This window comes from Scyliorhinus torazame, chromosome 9, assembly GCF_047496885.1.
Source record: "Scyliorhinus torazame isolate Kashiwa2021f chromosome 9, sScyTor2.1, whole genome shotgun sequence".
Classification (NCBI taxonomy): Eukaryota; Metazoa; Chordata; class Chondrichthyes; order Carcharhiniformes; family Scyliorhinidae; genus Scyliorhinus; species Scyliorhinus torazame.
The window spans coordinates 26,368,573-26,383,407 of NC_092715.1; the positions used below are offsets into that span (position 1 = coordinate 26,368,573).

Here is a 14,835-nt window from a genome sequence, read left to right on the forward strand (position 1 = left end):
GTGCCGCACTCCCTCAGTACCGCACTCCCTCAGTACCGCACTCCCTCAGTACCGCACACCCTCAGTGCCACACTCCCTCAGTGCCGGACTCCCTCAGTACCGCACACCCTCAGTACCATACTCCCTCAGTACCGAAGTACCTAACTGCTGCCCTCCCTCAGTGCCGGACTCCCTCCGTGCCGCACACCCTCAGTACCGCACACCCTCAGTACCGCACTCTCTCAGTACCACACTCCCTCAATACCGCACACCCTCAGTACCGCAGTCTCTCAGTACCACACTCCCTCATTACCGCACACCCTCAGTACCGCACTCCCTCAGTACCGCACTCCCTCAGTACCGCACTCCCTCAGTGCCGGACTCCCTCAGTACCGCCAGCCTCAGTACCATACTCCCTCAGTACCGAAGTACCTAACTGCTGCACTCCCTCAGTGCCAGACTCCCTCCGTGCCGCACACCCTCAGTACCGCACACCCTCAGTACCGCAGTCTCTCAGTACCACACTCCCTCAATACCGCACACCCTCAGTACCGCAGTCTCTCAGTACCACACTCCCTGAGTGCCACACAACTTCAGTACCACACACCCTCAGTGCCGCACTCCCTCAGTACCGCACTCACTCAGTGCCGCACACCCTCAGTGCCGCAATCCCTCAGTACCGCACTCCCTCAGTACCGCACTCCCTCAGTATCACACTCCCTCAGTACCGCACACCCTCAGGACCACACTCCCTCAGTACCGCACTACCTCAGTGCCGCACTCCCTCAGTACCGCACACCCTCAGTACCGCACACCCTCAGTACTGCACTCCCTCAGTACCACACTCCCTGTGTGCCACACACCCTCAGTACCGCACACCCTTAGTGCCGCACTCCCTCAGTACCGCACTCACTCAGTGCCGCACACCCTCAGTGCCGCACTCCCTCAGTACCGCACTCCCTCAGTATCACACTCCCTCAGTACCGCACACCCTCAGTACCGCACACCCTCAGTACCGCACTCCCTCAGTACCACACACCCTCATTACCGCACTCCCTCAATGCCGCACTCCCTCAGTACCGCACTCCCTCAGTGCCGCACTCCCTCAGTACCGCACACCCTCAGTACCGCACTCCCTCAGTACCGCACTCACTCAGTGCCGCACTCCCTCAGTACCGCACATACTCAGTGCCGCACACCCTCAGTGCCGCACTCCCTCAGTACCGCACTCCCTCAGTACCGCACTCCCTCAGTACCGCACACCCTCAGTGCCACACTCCCTCAGTGCCGGACTCCCTCAGTACCGCACACCCTCAGTACCATACTCCCTCAGTACCGAAGTACCTAACTGCTGCCCTCCCTCAGTGCCGGACTCCCTCCGTGCCGCACACCCTCAGTACCGCACACCCTCAGTACCGCACTCTCTCAGTACCACACTCCCTCAATACCGCACACCCTCAGTACCGCAGTCTCTCAGTACCACACTCCCTCAGTTCCGCACACCCTCAGTACCGCACTCCCTCAGTACCGCACTCCCTCAGTACCGCACTCCCTCAGTGCCGGACTCCCTCAGTACCGCCACCCTCAGTACCATACTCCCTCAGTACCGAAGTACCTAACTGCTGCACTCCCTCAGTGCCAGACTCCCTCCGTGCCGCACACCCTCAGTGCCGCACACCCTCAGTGCCGCACTCCCTCAGTACCGCACACCCTCAGTACCATACTCCCTCAGTACCGAAGTACCTAACTGCTGCCCTCCCTCAGTGCCGGACTCCCTCCGTGCCGCACACCCTCAGTACCGCACACCCTCAGTACCGCACTCTCTCAGTACCACACTCCATCAATACCGCACACCCTCAGTACCGCAGTCTCTCAGTACCACACTCCCTCAGTACCGCACACCCTCAGTACCGCACTCCCTCAGTACCGCACTCCCTCAGTACCGCACTCCCTCAGTGCCGGACTCCCTCAGTACCGCCACCCTCAGTACCATACTCCCTCAGTACCGAAGTACCTAACTGCTGCACTCCCTCAGTGCCAGACTCCCTCCGTGCCGCACACCCTCAGTACCGCACACCCTCAGTACCGCAGTCTCTCAGTACCACACTCCCTCAATACCGCACACCCTCAGTACCGCAGTCTCTCAGTACCACACTCCCTGAGTGCCACACAACTTCAGTACCGCACACCCTCAGTGCCGCACTCCCTCAGTACCGCACTCACTCAGTGCCGCACACCCTCAGTACCGCACTCCCTCAGTACCGCACTCCCTCAGTACCGCACTCCCTCAGTATCGCACTCCCTCAGTACCGCACACCCTCAGGACCACACTCCCTCAGTACCGCACTTCCTCAGTGCCGCACTCCCTCAGTACCGCACACCCTCAGTACCGCACACCCTCAGTACCGCACTCCCTCAGTACCACACTCCCTCAGTACCACACTCCCTCAGTGCCGCAATCCCTCAGTACTGCACACCCTCAGTACCACACACCCTCAGTGCCGCACTCCCTCAGTACCACACTCCCTCAGTACCACACTCCCTCAGTACCGCACACCCTCAGTACCGCACACCCTCAGTACCGCAGTCCCTCAGTGCCGCACTCCCTCAGTACCGCACACCCTCAGGACCGCACTCCCTCAGTACCACACTCCCTCAGTACTGCACTCCCTCAGTACCGCACACCCTCAGTACCATACTCCCTCAGTACCGAAGTCCCTCACTGCTGCACTCCCTCAGTACCGCACACCCTCAGTACCACACTCCCTCAGTACCGCACACCCTCAGTAAAGTGCACCCTCAGTACTGCACACCCTCAGTACCGCACTCCCTCAGGACCGCACACCCTCAGTACCGCACTCCCTCAGTACCGCACACCCTCAGTACCGCACTCCCTCAGTACCGCACTCCCTCAGTACCGCACACCCTCAGTACCGCACACCCTCAATACCATACTCCCTCAGTACCGAAGTCCCTCACTGCTGCACTCCCTCAGTACCACACTTCCTCAGTACCGCACTCCCTCAGTACCACACTCCCTCAGTACCGCACTCCCTCAGTACCGCACACCCTCAGTAAAGCGCACCCTCAGTACTGCACACCCTCAGTACCGCACACCCTCAGTACCGCACTCCCTCAGTACCGCACACCCTCAGTACCGCACTCCCTCAGTACCGCACACCCTCAGTTCCGCACACCCTCAGTACCGCACTACCTCAGTGCCGCACACCCTCAGTACTGTACTCACTCAGTACCGCACACCCTCAGTACCACACTCCCTCAGTACCGCACACCCTCAGTACCACAGTCCCACAGTGCCGCAATCCCACAGTGCCGCACACCCTCAGTTCCTCACTCCCTCAGTACCGCACTCCCTCAGTTTCGCACTCCCACAGTGCCGCACTCCCACAGTGCCGCACTCCCACAGTGCCGCACTCCCACAGTGCCGCACTCCCACAGTCCCGCACTCCCTCAGTACCACACTCCCACAGTGCCACACTCACACAGTGCCGCACTCCCTCAGTACCACACTCCCTCAGTGCCGCACTCCCACAGTACCACACTCCCTCAGTGCCGCACTCCCACAGTGCCGCACTCCCACAGTACCGCACTCCCTCAGTGCCGCACTCCCTTAGTGCCGCACTCCCTCAGTACCGCACTCCCTTAGTGCCGCACTCCCTCAGTACCACACTCCCTCAGTGCCGCACTCCCTTAGTGCCGCACTCCCTCAGTACCACACTCCCTCAGTGCCGCACTCCCACAGTACCGCACTCCTTCAGTGCCGCACTCCCACAGTGCCGCACTCCCACAGAACCGCACTCCCTCAGTGCCGCACTCCCTCAGTGCCGCACTCCCTCAGTACAGCACTCCCTCAGTGCCGCACTCCCACAGTGCCGCACTCCCACAGTACCGCACTCCCTCAGTGCCGCACTCCCTCAGTGCCGCACTCCCACAGTACCGCACTCCCTCAGTGCCGCACTCCCACAGTACCGCACTCCCTCAGTACCACACTCCCACAGTGCCGCACTCACACAGTGCCGCACTCCCTCAGTACCACACTCCCTCAGTGCCGCACTCCCACAGTACCACACTCCCTCAGTGCCGCACTCCCACAGTGCCGCACTCCCACAGTACCGCACTCCCTCAGTGCCGCACTCCCACAGCACCACACTCCCTCAATGCCGCACTCCCACAATGCCGCACTCCCTCAGTACCGCACTCCCTCAGTACCGCACTCCCTCAGTACCGCACTCCTTCAGTGCCGCACTGCCACAGTGCCGCACTCCCTCAGTACCGCACTCCCTCAGTACCGCACTCCCTCAGTGCCGCACTCCCTCAGTGCCGCACTACCTCAGTACCGCACTCCCTCAGTACCGCACTCCCTCAGTGCCGCACTCCCTCAGTACCGCACTCCCTCAGTATCGCACTCCCTCAGTACCGCACTCCCTCAGTGCCGCACTCCCTCAGTGCCGCACTCCCTCAGTACCACACTCCCTCAGTACCGCACTCCCTCAGTATCGCACTCCCTCAGTGTCCATCAGTTGGTAGAGACATGGGGAGTCACACGGAAATCAAGAGTTAGGGGAGAAGAAATTTGACTGAAGATACCATTTGTGGGGTGAGAGATTGGACGTTCTTTTAATAAAAAGGATTGTGGGTTGTGGATCCAGAACACGCACACACACACGCACACACACTGTCAGGCCCCGGGGCATGGCATTGAGCTGTTGGCCCAGACACTCCGCCTGCAACAACACCTCAAAGGCAATGACTCCCCGAGGAAGATATAAATGGGTTTCTTCCTGCCTTAGCTGAGTTAAGGCATCTGTAACAAAGGCCTCCCCTCATTGGTCTGCATCTGTCAGCCCCAATTGACAAGCTGCATCTTAAACCAGTGAGGAATGGCCCTATGTTAGGTGGTCGTGCAGGGGGTCGGTGGCAGGTCACAGATGACTCACCAAGGTACAGGAGTCTGATCAGGTGACCCGCTGTGGGGTTTTGCCATAGGCACTGCATTAGTGCGGAGTGAGCTGGGTGACTTGCCGAGATCATCTGATGGGCCGATCACCTGGAGGGCGCCCCGTGTACGTGGGGGTCACCAAGCAACCGTCACCGTGAGTACGCATTCACTTAGTGACTAAATAAAGTTTCTCCACCTGAAGTGGGTATTGCATCCAAGACTGGTTTGTGTCGTTGATACCCAAAGTTCAGTTCGTGGCGAGACTCCCCCTTCAAGAATCTTAACCCAGAGGGACGTTAGAATGCTGACTTTTGTGACTAGAGGTAAGTGGCTTGCATCGGTTGAGGTCGACTTTGAGGCGAGTGCGCACTGCCTTGGCCTTCTTGGGAAATCGTTCACAACACGATGCATGTGTGTTGGTGATAGTACCAGTTGTGCGAAGGCTGGGAGTGGGGGAAATGATAAATGGTTTGGAAGGGTGGATCAGAGGCTGGACCCAGCAGGTGCTGGTCTCGCACGGTGGGCTAAACAGCTGGCTTGTAATGCAGAACAAGACAGCAGCGCGGGTTCAATTCCCATACCAGCCTCCCCGAACAGGTGCCAGAAAGTGGCGACTAGGGCCTTTTCACAATAACTTCATTGAAGCCTACTTGTGACTATAAGTGATCATTATTATTATCATTATTATTATGCCCAGGTGCCCTTTAAATATGGCACCTAGTCTTTCGACCCATGAGGCAACAGTGGAGAGGGTGACTTCCTGCCTGCCTCCTATCATGAGATTTGCCATGCTCCGCAGGGACGCAGCAGTCATGCGCTGACTCGCGCAAGATTACGGGTGGTCAGCTGTTCCCCCGCTTCCAGCGGAAAACATTCTGACTTCCTTCCCCGCCACTGAGCTACTGAAATTAGGCGAGAGCAGGAGGTTCTGCCCCATGCCTCTGGATTGGGGCTTGAACCCATACCCTTCTGTTTTTGAGGCACTGAGTCATAAGAACATAACATAAGAACTAGGAGCAGGAGTAGGCCATCTGGCCCCTCAAGCCTGCTCCGCTATTCAATGAGATCCTGGCTGATCTTTTGTGGACACAGCTCCACTTTCCGGCCCGAACACCATAACCCTTAATCCCTTTATTCATCAAAAAACTATCTATCTTTATCTTAAAAACATTTAATGAAGGAGCCTCAGCAGCTTCACTGGGCAGGGAATTCCATAGATTCACAACCCTTTGGGTGAAGAGGTTCCTCCTAATCTCAGTCCTAAATCTACTTTCCCTTATTTTGAGGCTATGCCCCCTAGTTCTGCTTTCACCCGCCAGTGGAAACAATCTGCCCGCATCTATCCTATCTATTCCCTTCATAATTTTATTTGTTTCTATAAGATTGCCCCGCATCCTTCTAAATTCCAACGAGTACAGTCCCAGTCTACTCAACCTCTCCTCGTAATCCAATCCCTTCAGCTCTGGGATTAACTAGTGAATCTCCTCTGCACACCCTCCAGTGCCAGTACGTCCTTTCTCAGGTAAGGAGACCAAAACTGAACACAATACTCCAGGTGTGGCCTCACTAACACCTTATATAGTTGCATTGCTTACATTTACCACACCAACATCCTTAAACTGCAACCTAACCAGGCATAATTCCACTCTATTATTCTTTTATCCTAATCTTTTATGGGATGTGGACATCCTGGCAAGGGAGCATTCGAGAAGGGGGAACCCCGCATGGATTGAAACGGAAATTATAACAAAATGCTGACCAAGTTTCTTCTTTTTTCAGGTATTTGGATAGTTTTCGGAGCTTGTTTTCTATCCGGATCTTTTGTTTTTCGGAGTCTGGCAATTTTGTCCTCTTCGATTTTCTCAGAAGATGTTGCACCAGACCAGTAGCAAAGGTTTCAACCATCGATATGTCAAACCTGAAACAGTGATGAAGGTAAATTAGCATTGAAATCGCGAGCGAATTGTGTCAGTGAAGGTGAGGAATAACTGAGCCGAAGAAGGGATCCATTTCCACTTGCAATGAAATAAAACACTCACATTTATATAACGTCTTTGCAGCTTCAGAATGTCCCAAAGTTGTTTTTTAAACCAATGAACCACTTTTAAAGTGTATTTACTTTTCTAATGCAGAAAATACATTGTGGTAATGTCCCTTTAATGGATAGCAGCACATATCACCAGAAGGGAAGTGTGTCATGCGATCCAGTTTTTCGCTTTTTCTTTTGAGCAGAGCACACACACACACACACAACTCTGCTACTACTGTCTTCAAGCTTTTGGCCTCGATATACCTCTCTGTCCTCATGAGCTTCGTCTTAATAAATGACTCAGATTCCACTGCACTGTGGGGCAGCGAGTTCCACAAATTCACCGCCCTCAGCGAGAAGTAGTGCCTCCTCGTCTCACTTTTAAATCTACCGCCTTTCAACCTCCATATGTGATCTCTTGTTTTAGATTGCCATATGGTCTAAATTTACTTTATCAATCCCTTTTAGTATTTTATATACCTTGATCAGATCCCCTCTTCCAGCGAGTCTGAGCCCACACTGTTTAATCTCTCCTCATATGCCAACCCCTTCATCCCCAGAATCAATCTGGTGAACCTCCTCTGGACTGTTATTGAACATAGAACATAGAACATACAGTGCAGAAAGAGGCCATTCGGCCCATCGAGTCTGCACTGACCCACTTAAGCCCTCACCTCCACCCTATCCCCGTAACCCAATAACCCCTCCTGACGTTTTTGGTCACTAAGGGCAATTTATCATGGCCAATCCACCTAACCTGCACATCTTTGGACTGTGGGAGGAAACCGGAGCACCCGGAGGAAAGCCACGCAGACACGGGGAGAACGTGCAAACTCCGCACAGACAGTGACCCAAGCCGGGAATCGAACCCGGGACCCTGGCGCTGTGAAGCCACAGTGTTATCCACTTGTGCTACCATGCTGCCCTATTACTGCCCTTACTATCCAGCCCTTACTGCTCCCCCCCCACCCCCCAACAACAGTCTAAATCTCATCCGACTTCCAGTTCATCTCTGGCGAAGGGTCATCCAGAATCGAGACGTTAGTCTGTTCTCTCTCCACAGATGCCAAGAGGCCTGCTGAGATTTTCCAGTGTTTGCTGGCTTTGTTACAGTTTCAGTCTGTTCCTAAGCACAGGAGGACAGCTAATACCCATCACCAGAACCTAATTTAAACAACTAATATACAATTAACAGGGCGTCAAAAGCTCGAGGATAATATAATTCTCACATTGCCACTAATGAACCCAGTGAGCCATTGTCCTGGCTAATATTTATCCTTCAGGTAAGAAACTGTTTACCTGGTCATTATTGAATTGATGTTTCTGGGATCCTGCTGTGCATCAATTGGTTGTTGCGTTTCTGACACTAGAGCGGTGACGGCACTTCAAAATCATAGATTCAATTTACAGTGCAGAAGGAGGCCATTTGGCCCATCGAGTTTGCACCGGCCCTTGCAAAGAGCACCCTACCCAAGGCCACACTATCCCCGTAACCCAGTAACCCCACCCAACCTTTCTGGACACTAAGGGGCAATTTAGCATGGCCAATCCACCCAACCTGTACATCTTTGGACTGTGGGAGGAAACCGGAGCACCCGGAGGAAACCCGCGCACACACGGGGAGAACGTGCAGACTCCGCACGGACAGTGACCCAAGCCGGGAATCGAACCTGGGACCCTGGAGCTGTGAAGCAACTGTGCTAATCACTGTGCTCCCGTGCTGCCCCGATATTGCACGCCTTTAATGTACTACAATAGCCCAAGAGGGTTTGCAAGAATATAGGTGAGACAAAAATTGGCAATGAGAAATAGAAAATGACATTAATGAGCTAGATTTTACAGCCAAAGCAGCTATACTCGATATTTGATTTGAAGAAAGCTTCCCACAGACATCATGTGATCTCTTATGTCATAGAGTATCCTTTCCCTGGCAACAATTTCAATCAGGCTCAAAGGTCAAGGAGATCGCCATGCATACAGGGGAAGCAGCCAATCACATGCAAGATTTCTCACAGACAGAAAAGCAGTGATCCTCATTCTCTTTAAGTTCAAATCCCACTACAGCAGCTGCAAAATTTAAATTTAGGTAATTAATAAATCTTGAATTTAACGCCAGCTGGAAGTACGATCAGGACATTCAGCGATGACACGAGAATTGATGGTGCGGTAAATAGCAAGGAGGAAAGCCTTAGATTACAGGACGATATAGACGGGCTGGTCAGATGGGTAGAACGGTGACAAATAGAATTTAACCCTGAAAAGTGCGAGGTGATGCATTTTGGGAGCACTAACAAGGCAAGGGAATATACAATGTGCGGTAGGATGCTAGGAGGTACAGAGGCCCAGGGAGATCTTGGTGTGTGTGTCCATAGATCACTGAAGGCAGTAGGACAGGTAGATAAGGTGGTGAAGAAGGCAGATGGGAACCTTGCCTTTATTTGCCGAAGCATAGAATATAGGAACAGGGAGGTTATGGTGGAGCTGTATAAAACACAGGTTATGCCACACTATAAGAAGGAAGTGATTGCACTGGAGAGGGTGCAGAGGAAATTCACCAGGATGTTGCCTGGGCTGGAGGGTTTCAGCTATGAAGAGAGGCTGGTTAGGGTGGGATTGTTTTCCATGGAGCACAGAAGGCTGAGGGGGGTCCTGATTTAGGTGTATAAAATTATGAGGGACATAGATAGGGTAGCTAGGAAGAAACTTTTCCCCTTAGTTGAGGGGTCAACAACCAGGGGGCATAGATTTAAGGTCAGGGTCAGGGGATTTGAGGAAAAACCTTTTCACCCAGAGGGGGGTGGGAATCTGGAACTCGCTGCCTGAAAGGCTGGTAGAGGCGGGAACCCTCACAACTTTTAAGAAGCATTTACCTGAGCGCTTGAAATGCTACAACATACAAGGCTACGGATCAAGTGCAAGAAAATGGGATTAAAATAGTTAGGTGCTTGATGGCCGGCAGAGACGCGATGGGCCGAAAGGCTTCTTTTTGTGCTGTTGAACTCTATGACCATGAAACCATCACTCGATTGTTGTAAAAACCCATCTGGTTCACTAATGTCCTTTAGGGAAGGGGATCTGCCCTCCTTACCGGGTCTGGCCGAGATGTGACTCCAGACACACAGCAATGTCCACTGAAATGACGTAGCAAGCTACTCAGCAGTCAAGAAGGTGGCTCCTGACGGCATTCGGGATAGGCATTCGGGATAGGCATTCGGGATGGGCATTCCAGATGGGCATTCGGAATGGGCATTTGGGATGGGCATTGGGGATAGGCATTCGGGATGGGCATTCGGGATAGGCAGTCGGGATGGGCATTCGGAATGGGCATTAGGGATGGGCATTAGGAATGGGCATTCGGGATGGGCGTTCGGGATGGGTGTTCGGGATGGGCATTCGGGATGGGCATTCGGGATGGGCGTTCGGGATAGGTGTTCAGGATGGGTGTTCGGGATAGGCAGTCGGGATGGGCATTCGGAATGGGCATTCGGAATGGGCATTAGGAATGGGCATTCGGGATGGGCATTCGGGATGGGTGTTCGGGATGGGCATTCGGGATGGGCATTCGGGATAGGTGTTCAGGATGGGTGTTCGGGATAGGCAGTCGAGGTGGGCATTCGGAATGGGCATTAGGGATGGGCATTCGGAATGGGAATTAGGGATAGGCGTTCAGGATGGGTGTTCGGGATAGGCAGGCGGGATGGGCATTAGGGATGGGTGTTCGGGATGGGCATTCGGGATGGGCATTCGGGATGGGCATTCGGAATGGGCATTCAGGTTGGGCGTTTGGAATGGGCATTCGGAATGGGCATTCGGGATGGGCATTTGGAATGGGCATTCAGGTTGGGCGTTCGGAATGGGCATCCGGCATGGGCATTCGGAATGGGCATGCGGAATGGGCATTCAGGTTGGACGTTTGGAATGGGCATTCGGGATGGGCATTCGTGATAGGCAGTCAGGATGGGCATTCAGAATGGACATTTGGGATGGGCGTTCGGAATGGGCATTCCGGTTGGGCTTTTGGATGGGCATTCGGAATGGGCATTCCGGTTGGGCGTTTAAAATGGGCATTCGGAATGGGCATTCGGAATGGGCATTCGGAATGGGCATTCGGGATAGGCAGTCGGGATAGGCAGTCGGGATAGGCAGTCGGGATGGCGTTCGGAATGGACATTCAGGATGGGCATTTGCTGCTGATTTTGCCAGTAAGACCCACATCGTGTGAATTAATTAATAAAACATACATAGGTTAATAAAATGCCAGTGGACAGGTAGAAAAAGTAGTCAAAAAGGCTAAAGAAGTATGTTGGCCTTTATCATAAGGGGACTGGAAAGCAAAATGAAGGAAATTATGCTTCATTTGATCCTTGATCAGATCCCATTCAAAATAATGGCCCGAATTCTCTGGCCATTCACATCGGCAGGATGCTGTGGACCGTCCGCACGGCACTCCCGCACATGATTTTCCGGGCAGCGTGGGGCGGCTTCATTGGGAAATCACATTGACAGTGGCGGAAATGGAGAACACCGCCAACAGTGGCATTCGCCTCCCGCCACTGAGGTATACATGGCTGGGAGGCCAGAGAATCCCGTCCAATGTGTCCAGTTCTCTGGAAGAATACCTTAACCTTAGAGGGCAAAGTTTCACCAGAGCGATACTGTGGTTTAACATGCCAAGCTATGAGCTAAGGTTATGTCATTTTGGCTGCTTCTCGCCTGAGTATTGATGATTGGGAGGTCGTCAACATGAGGCATTTAATCGTGATATAATACTGATATATAAGTATTCAGTAATATTGATAAAGATGGCAGAATAGGTTTGAAGGGCTAAATGGCCCTCTCCTTCTCTTAATCTTTATGTGCTGCTTCTGCTGTAGTTACTGTGGAAAAGTGGGAGAACACCCATGGAAATTCATCCCACCCGCTGTAATGACTAAGCAACTCTTTCAAAGAACAAAGAACAAAGAAAAGTACAGCACAGGAACAGACCCTTCGGCCCTCCAAGCCTGTGCCGACCATGATGTCCGAACTAAAACAAACCTCCCAAAAAAACTTCTGCCCTTTCTCGGTCCATATGCTTCCATTTCCTCACCGCCCAGGTATCCATCCAGGTGCCTCTCAAATGTTGCTAATGCGCCTGCCTCCACCACGACCCCCGACAGCGCATTCCAGGAACCCTCCACTCCTCAGGGGGGGGTACGATAGCACAATGGTTAGCACAGTTGCACCACAGCTCCAGGGTCCCAGGTTCGATTCCCGGCTTGGGTCACTGTCTGTGCGGAGTCTGCACGTTCTCCCCGTGTGTGCGTGGGTTTCCTCCAGGTGCTCTGGTTTCCTCCCACAGTCCAAAGATGTGCAGGTTAGGTAGATTGGCCATGCTAAAATTGCCCTTAGTGTCCAAAAAGGTTGGATGGGGTTACTGAGTTATGGGGATAGGGTGGGGGGGTGGGCTTAGGTAGGGTGCTCTTTGCAAGGGCCGGTGCAGACTTGATGGGCCGAATGGCCTCTTTCTGCACTGTAAATTCTATGACGCCCTGCGTGAAAACCCTACCCTACACAGCTCCCCGAACTTTCCTAAGTGTTTTAATTTTCCTAAGGGTTCGGCCATTTTCAGTATTAATTCATACCTAGATTTGATCCTCCACAATGCATCACCTCGCATCTGTCCGGAATAAACTCCATCTGACATTTCTGTGCCCAAGGCTCCAATCTATCTATACCCTGTTGTATCCTCTGACAATCCTTAGCATTATCAGCAACTCCGCCAATCTTCGTGTCGTCTGCAAACTTACGAATCAGACCACCCACATTTTCCTCCAGATCATTTATATATACTACAAACAACAGACGTCCCAGCACTGATCCCTGCGGATCATCACTAGCTACAGATCTCGAGTCTGAAAAATACCCTTCCACTGCTACTCTCTGTCTTCTATAACCAAGCCAGTTCTGCATCTGTCTCGCCAGCCCACCACGAATCCCATGAGATTTGAGTTTTTGTACCAGTCTGCCACGTGGGACCTTAACGCCTTACTAAAGTCCATATAAACTACTCTGTAGTATATACTTTTGTAGTAGACATAAATGACATGGAGGAAAATGTAGCTGGTCCGATTAATAAGTTTGCGGATGACACCAAGGTTGATGGAGTGGCAGACAGTGTTGAGGATTGTCAGAGGATACAGCAGGACATAGATAGGTTGGAGACTTGGGCAGAGAAATGGCAAATGGAGTTTAATCCCGACAAATGTGAGGTAATGCATTTTGGTAGATCTAACATAGAGGAGAAATGTACCGTAAATGGCAAAACTCTTAGGAATATCGAAAGTCAGAGAGATCTGGGCGTGCAGATCCAGAGATCTTTGAAAGTGGCAACACAAGTGGACAAGGTAGTCAAGAAAGCATACGGCATGCTTGCCTTCATTGGATGGGACATTGAGTATAAAAACTGGTAAGTCATGCTACAGTTGTATAGATTCTTGGTATTCTTGGTATGGCCGCACTTGGAATATTCTGGTCGCCACACTACCAGAGGATGTGGAAGCTTTGGAGAGGGTGCAGAGGAGGTTTACCAGGATGTTGCCTGGTCTGGAGGGTGTTAGCTATGTGGAGAGGCTGAATAGACTCGAACTGTTTTCATTAGAACGACGGAGATTGAGGGGTGACCTGATAGACGTCTACAAGATTATGAGGGGCATTAAGAGTGGATGGGCAGGCACTCTTTCCCAGGGTGGAGGGGGTCAGTCACCAGGGGGCAGAGGTTTAAGGTCCGTGTGGCAAAGTTTAGAGGAGATGTGCGAGGCAGGTTTTTTACACAGAGGGTGGTGAGTCCCTGGAACGTGTTGCCAGGGGCGGTTGTGGAAGCAGATATTTTAACGGTGTTCAAAAGGCATCTTGACAAATACATGGATAAGATGGATATAGAGGGATACGGCACAAGAAAGTGCTGAAAGGTTTGGCCAAGGGTGATAGCATGACCGGTACAGGCTTGGAGGGCTGAAGGGCCTGTCCTGTGCTGTATTGTTTTTTGTTCTCTTTGTTCTTTGTACATCCACAGCCCTTCCCTCATCAATTTCCTTTGTCACCCCTTCAAAAAACACAAACTTTTGTGGCATATTATACTAAACCTTGAAATATTTTTGTGTGGGCTTTTACATTGTAATTATTCTGACTGAACGGATAATATAATAAGAATAATAATCTTTATTGGTGTCACAAGTAGGCTTACATTAACACTGCAATGAAGTTACTGTGAAAAGCCCCTAGTCGCCACACTCCGCCACCTGTCCGGGTACACTGAGGGAGAATTCAGAATGTCCAATTCACCTATAATTTTGCATTGTATATCTTGGAACTCCTTCCCCGACAGCATTTATTGCCCAGTCTTAACTGCCCTTCGAGAAGGCGGTGGTGTTATGGGCCAGGGTTTAGAGAACCCCAAAGTGTATCATGGAGTTCACCTGACCCACAACTTTTAATAGATTGTGGTATGGGGAGCACACGGCCCACTCTACAGGTGTGGTACAGCAGAAATGGAAAAGCATTTTTTAAAGCAAAACAATGTTTATTCTATGAACTCAAGTTAACCTTTTTAAAACATACAGTGAACATCTCAGCAACCATTAATTCAAATACAACCCCCAAAGAATACAACACTAAGTAATCCTTTAAGCTTTCCTTTTAACATCCATAAGACTTAAACCACCTTTCACCAGAAGCACAACAGGTTAATGTGTTATTAGTTTTAAATCACCAGGATCGATTTACAGTCTTTAGATTACAGAGAGAGATTCATACACCTTCTGGCTCTGACTGCAGCTATCCAGCTCTGAAAATGAAACTAAAACACACCCTGCAGCAAACAGCTTAA

General features: G+C 51.8%; 1 protein-coding gene across 1 annotated transcript in view; it reads right to left on the reverse strand.

The window, feature by feature from the left end:
• LOC140429126 (probable ATP-dependent RNA helicase DDX60) overlaps window positions 1–14,835 on the reverse strand; it is a 205,073-nt gene that overhangs the window by 45,384 nt on the left and 144,854 nt on the right. The window contains exon 25 of the mRNA XM_072515726.1: window positions 6,699–6,857. Coding sequence (XP_072371827.1) covers window positions 6,699–6,857 — 159 coding nt within the window. The remainder of the gene's footprint in view (window positions 1–6,698; window positions 6,858–14,835) is intronic.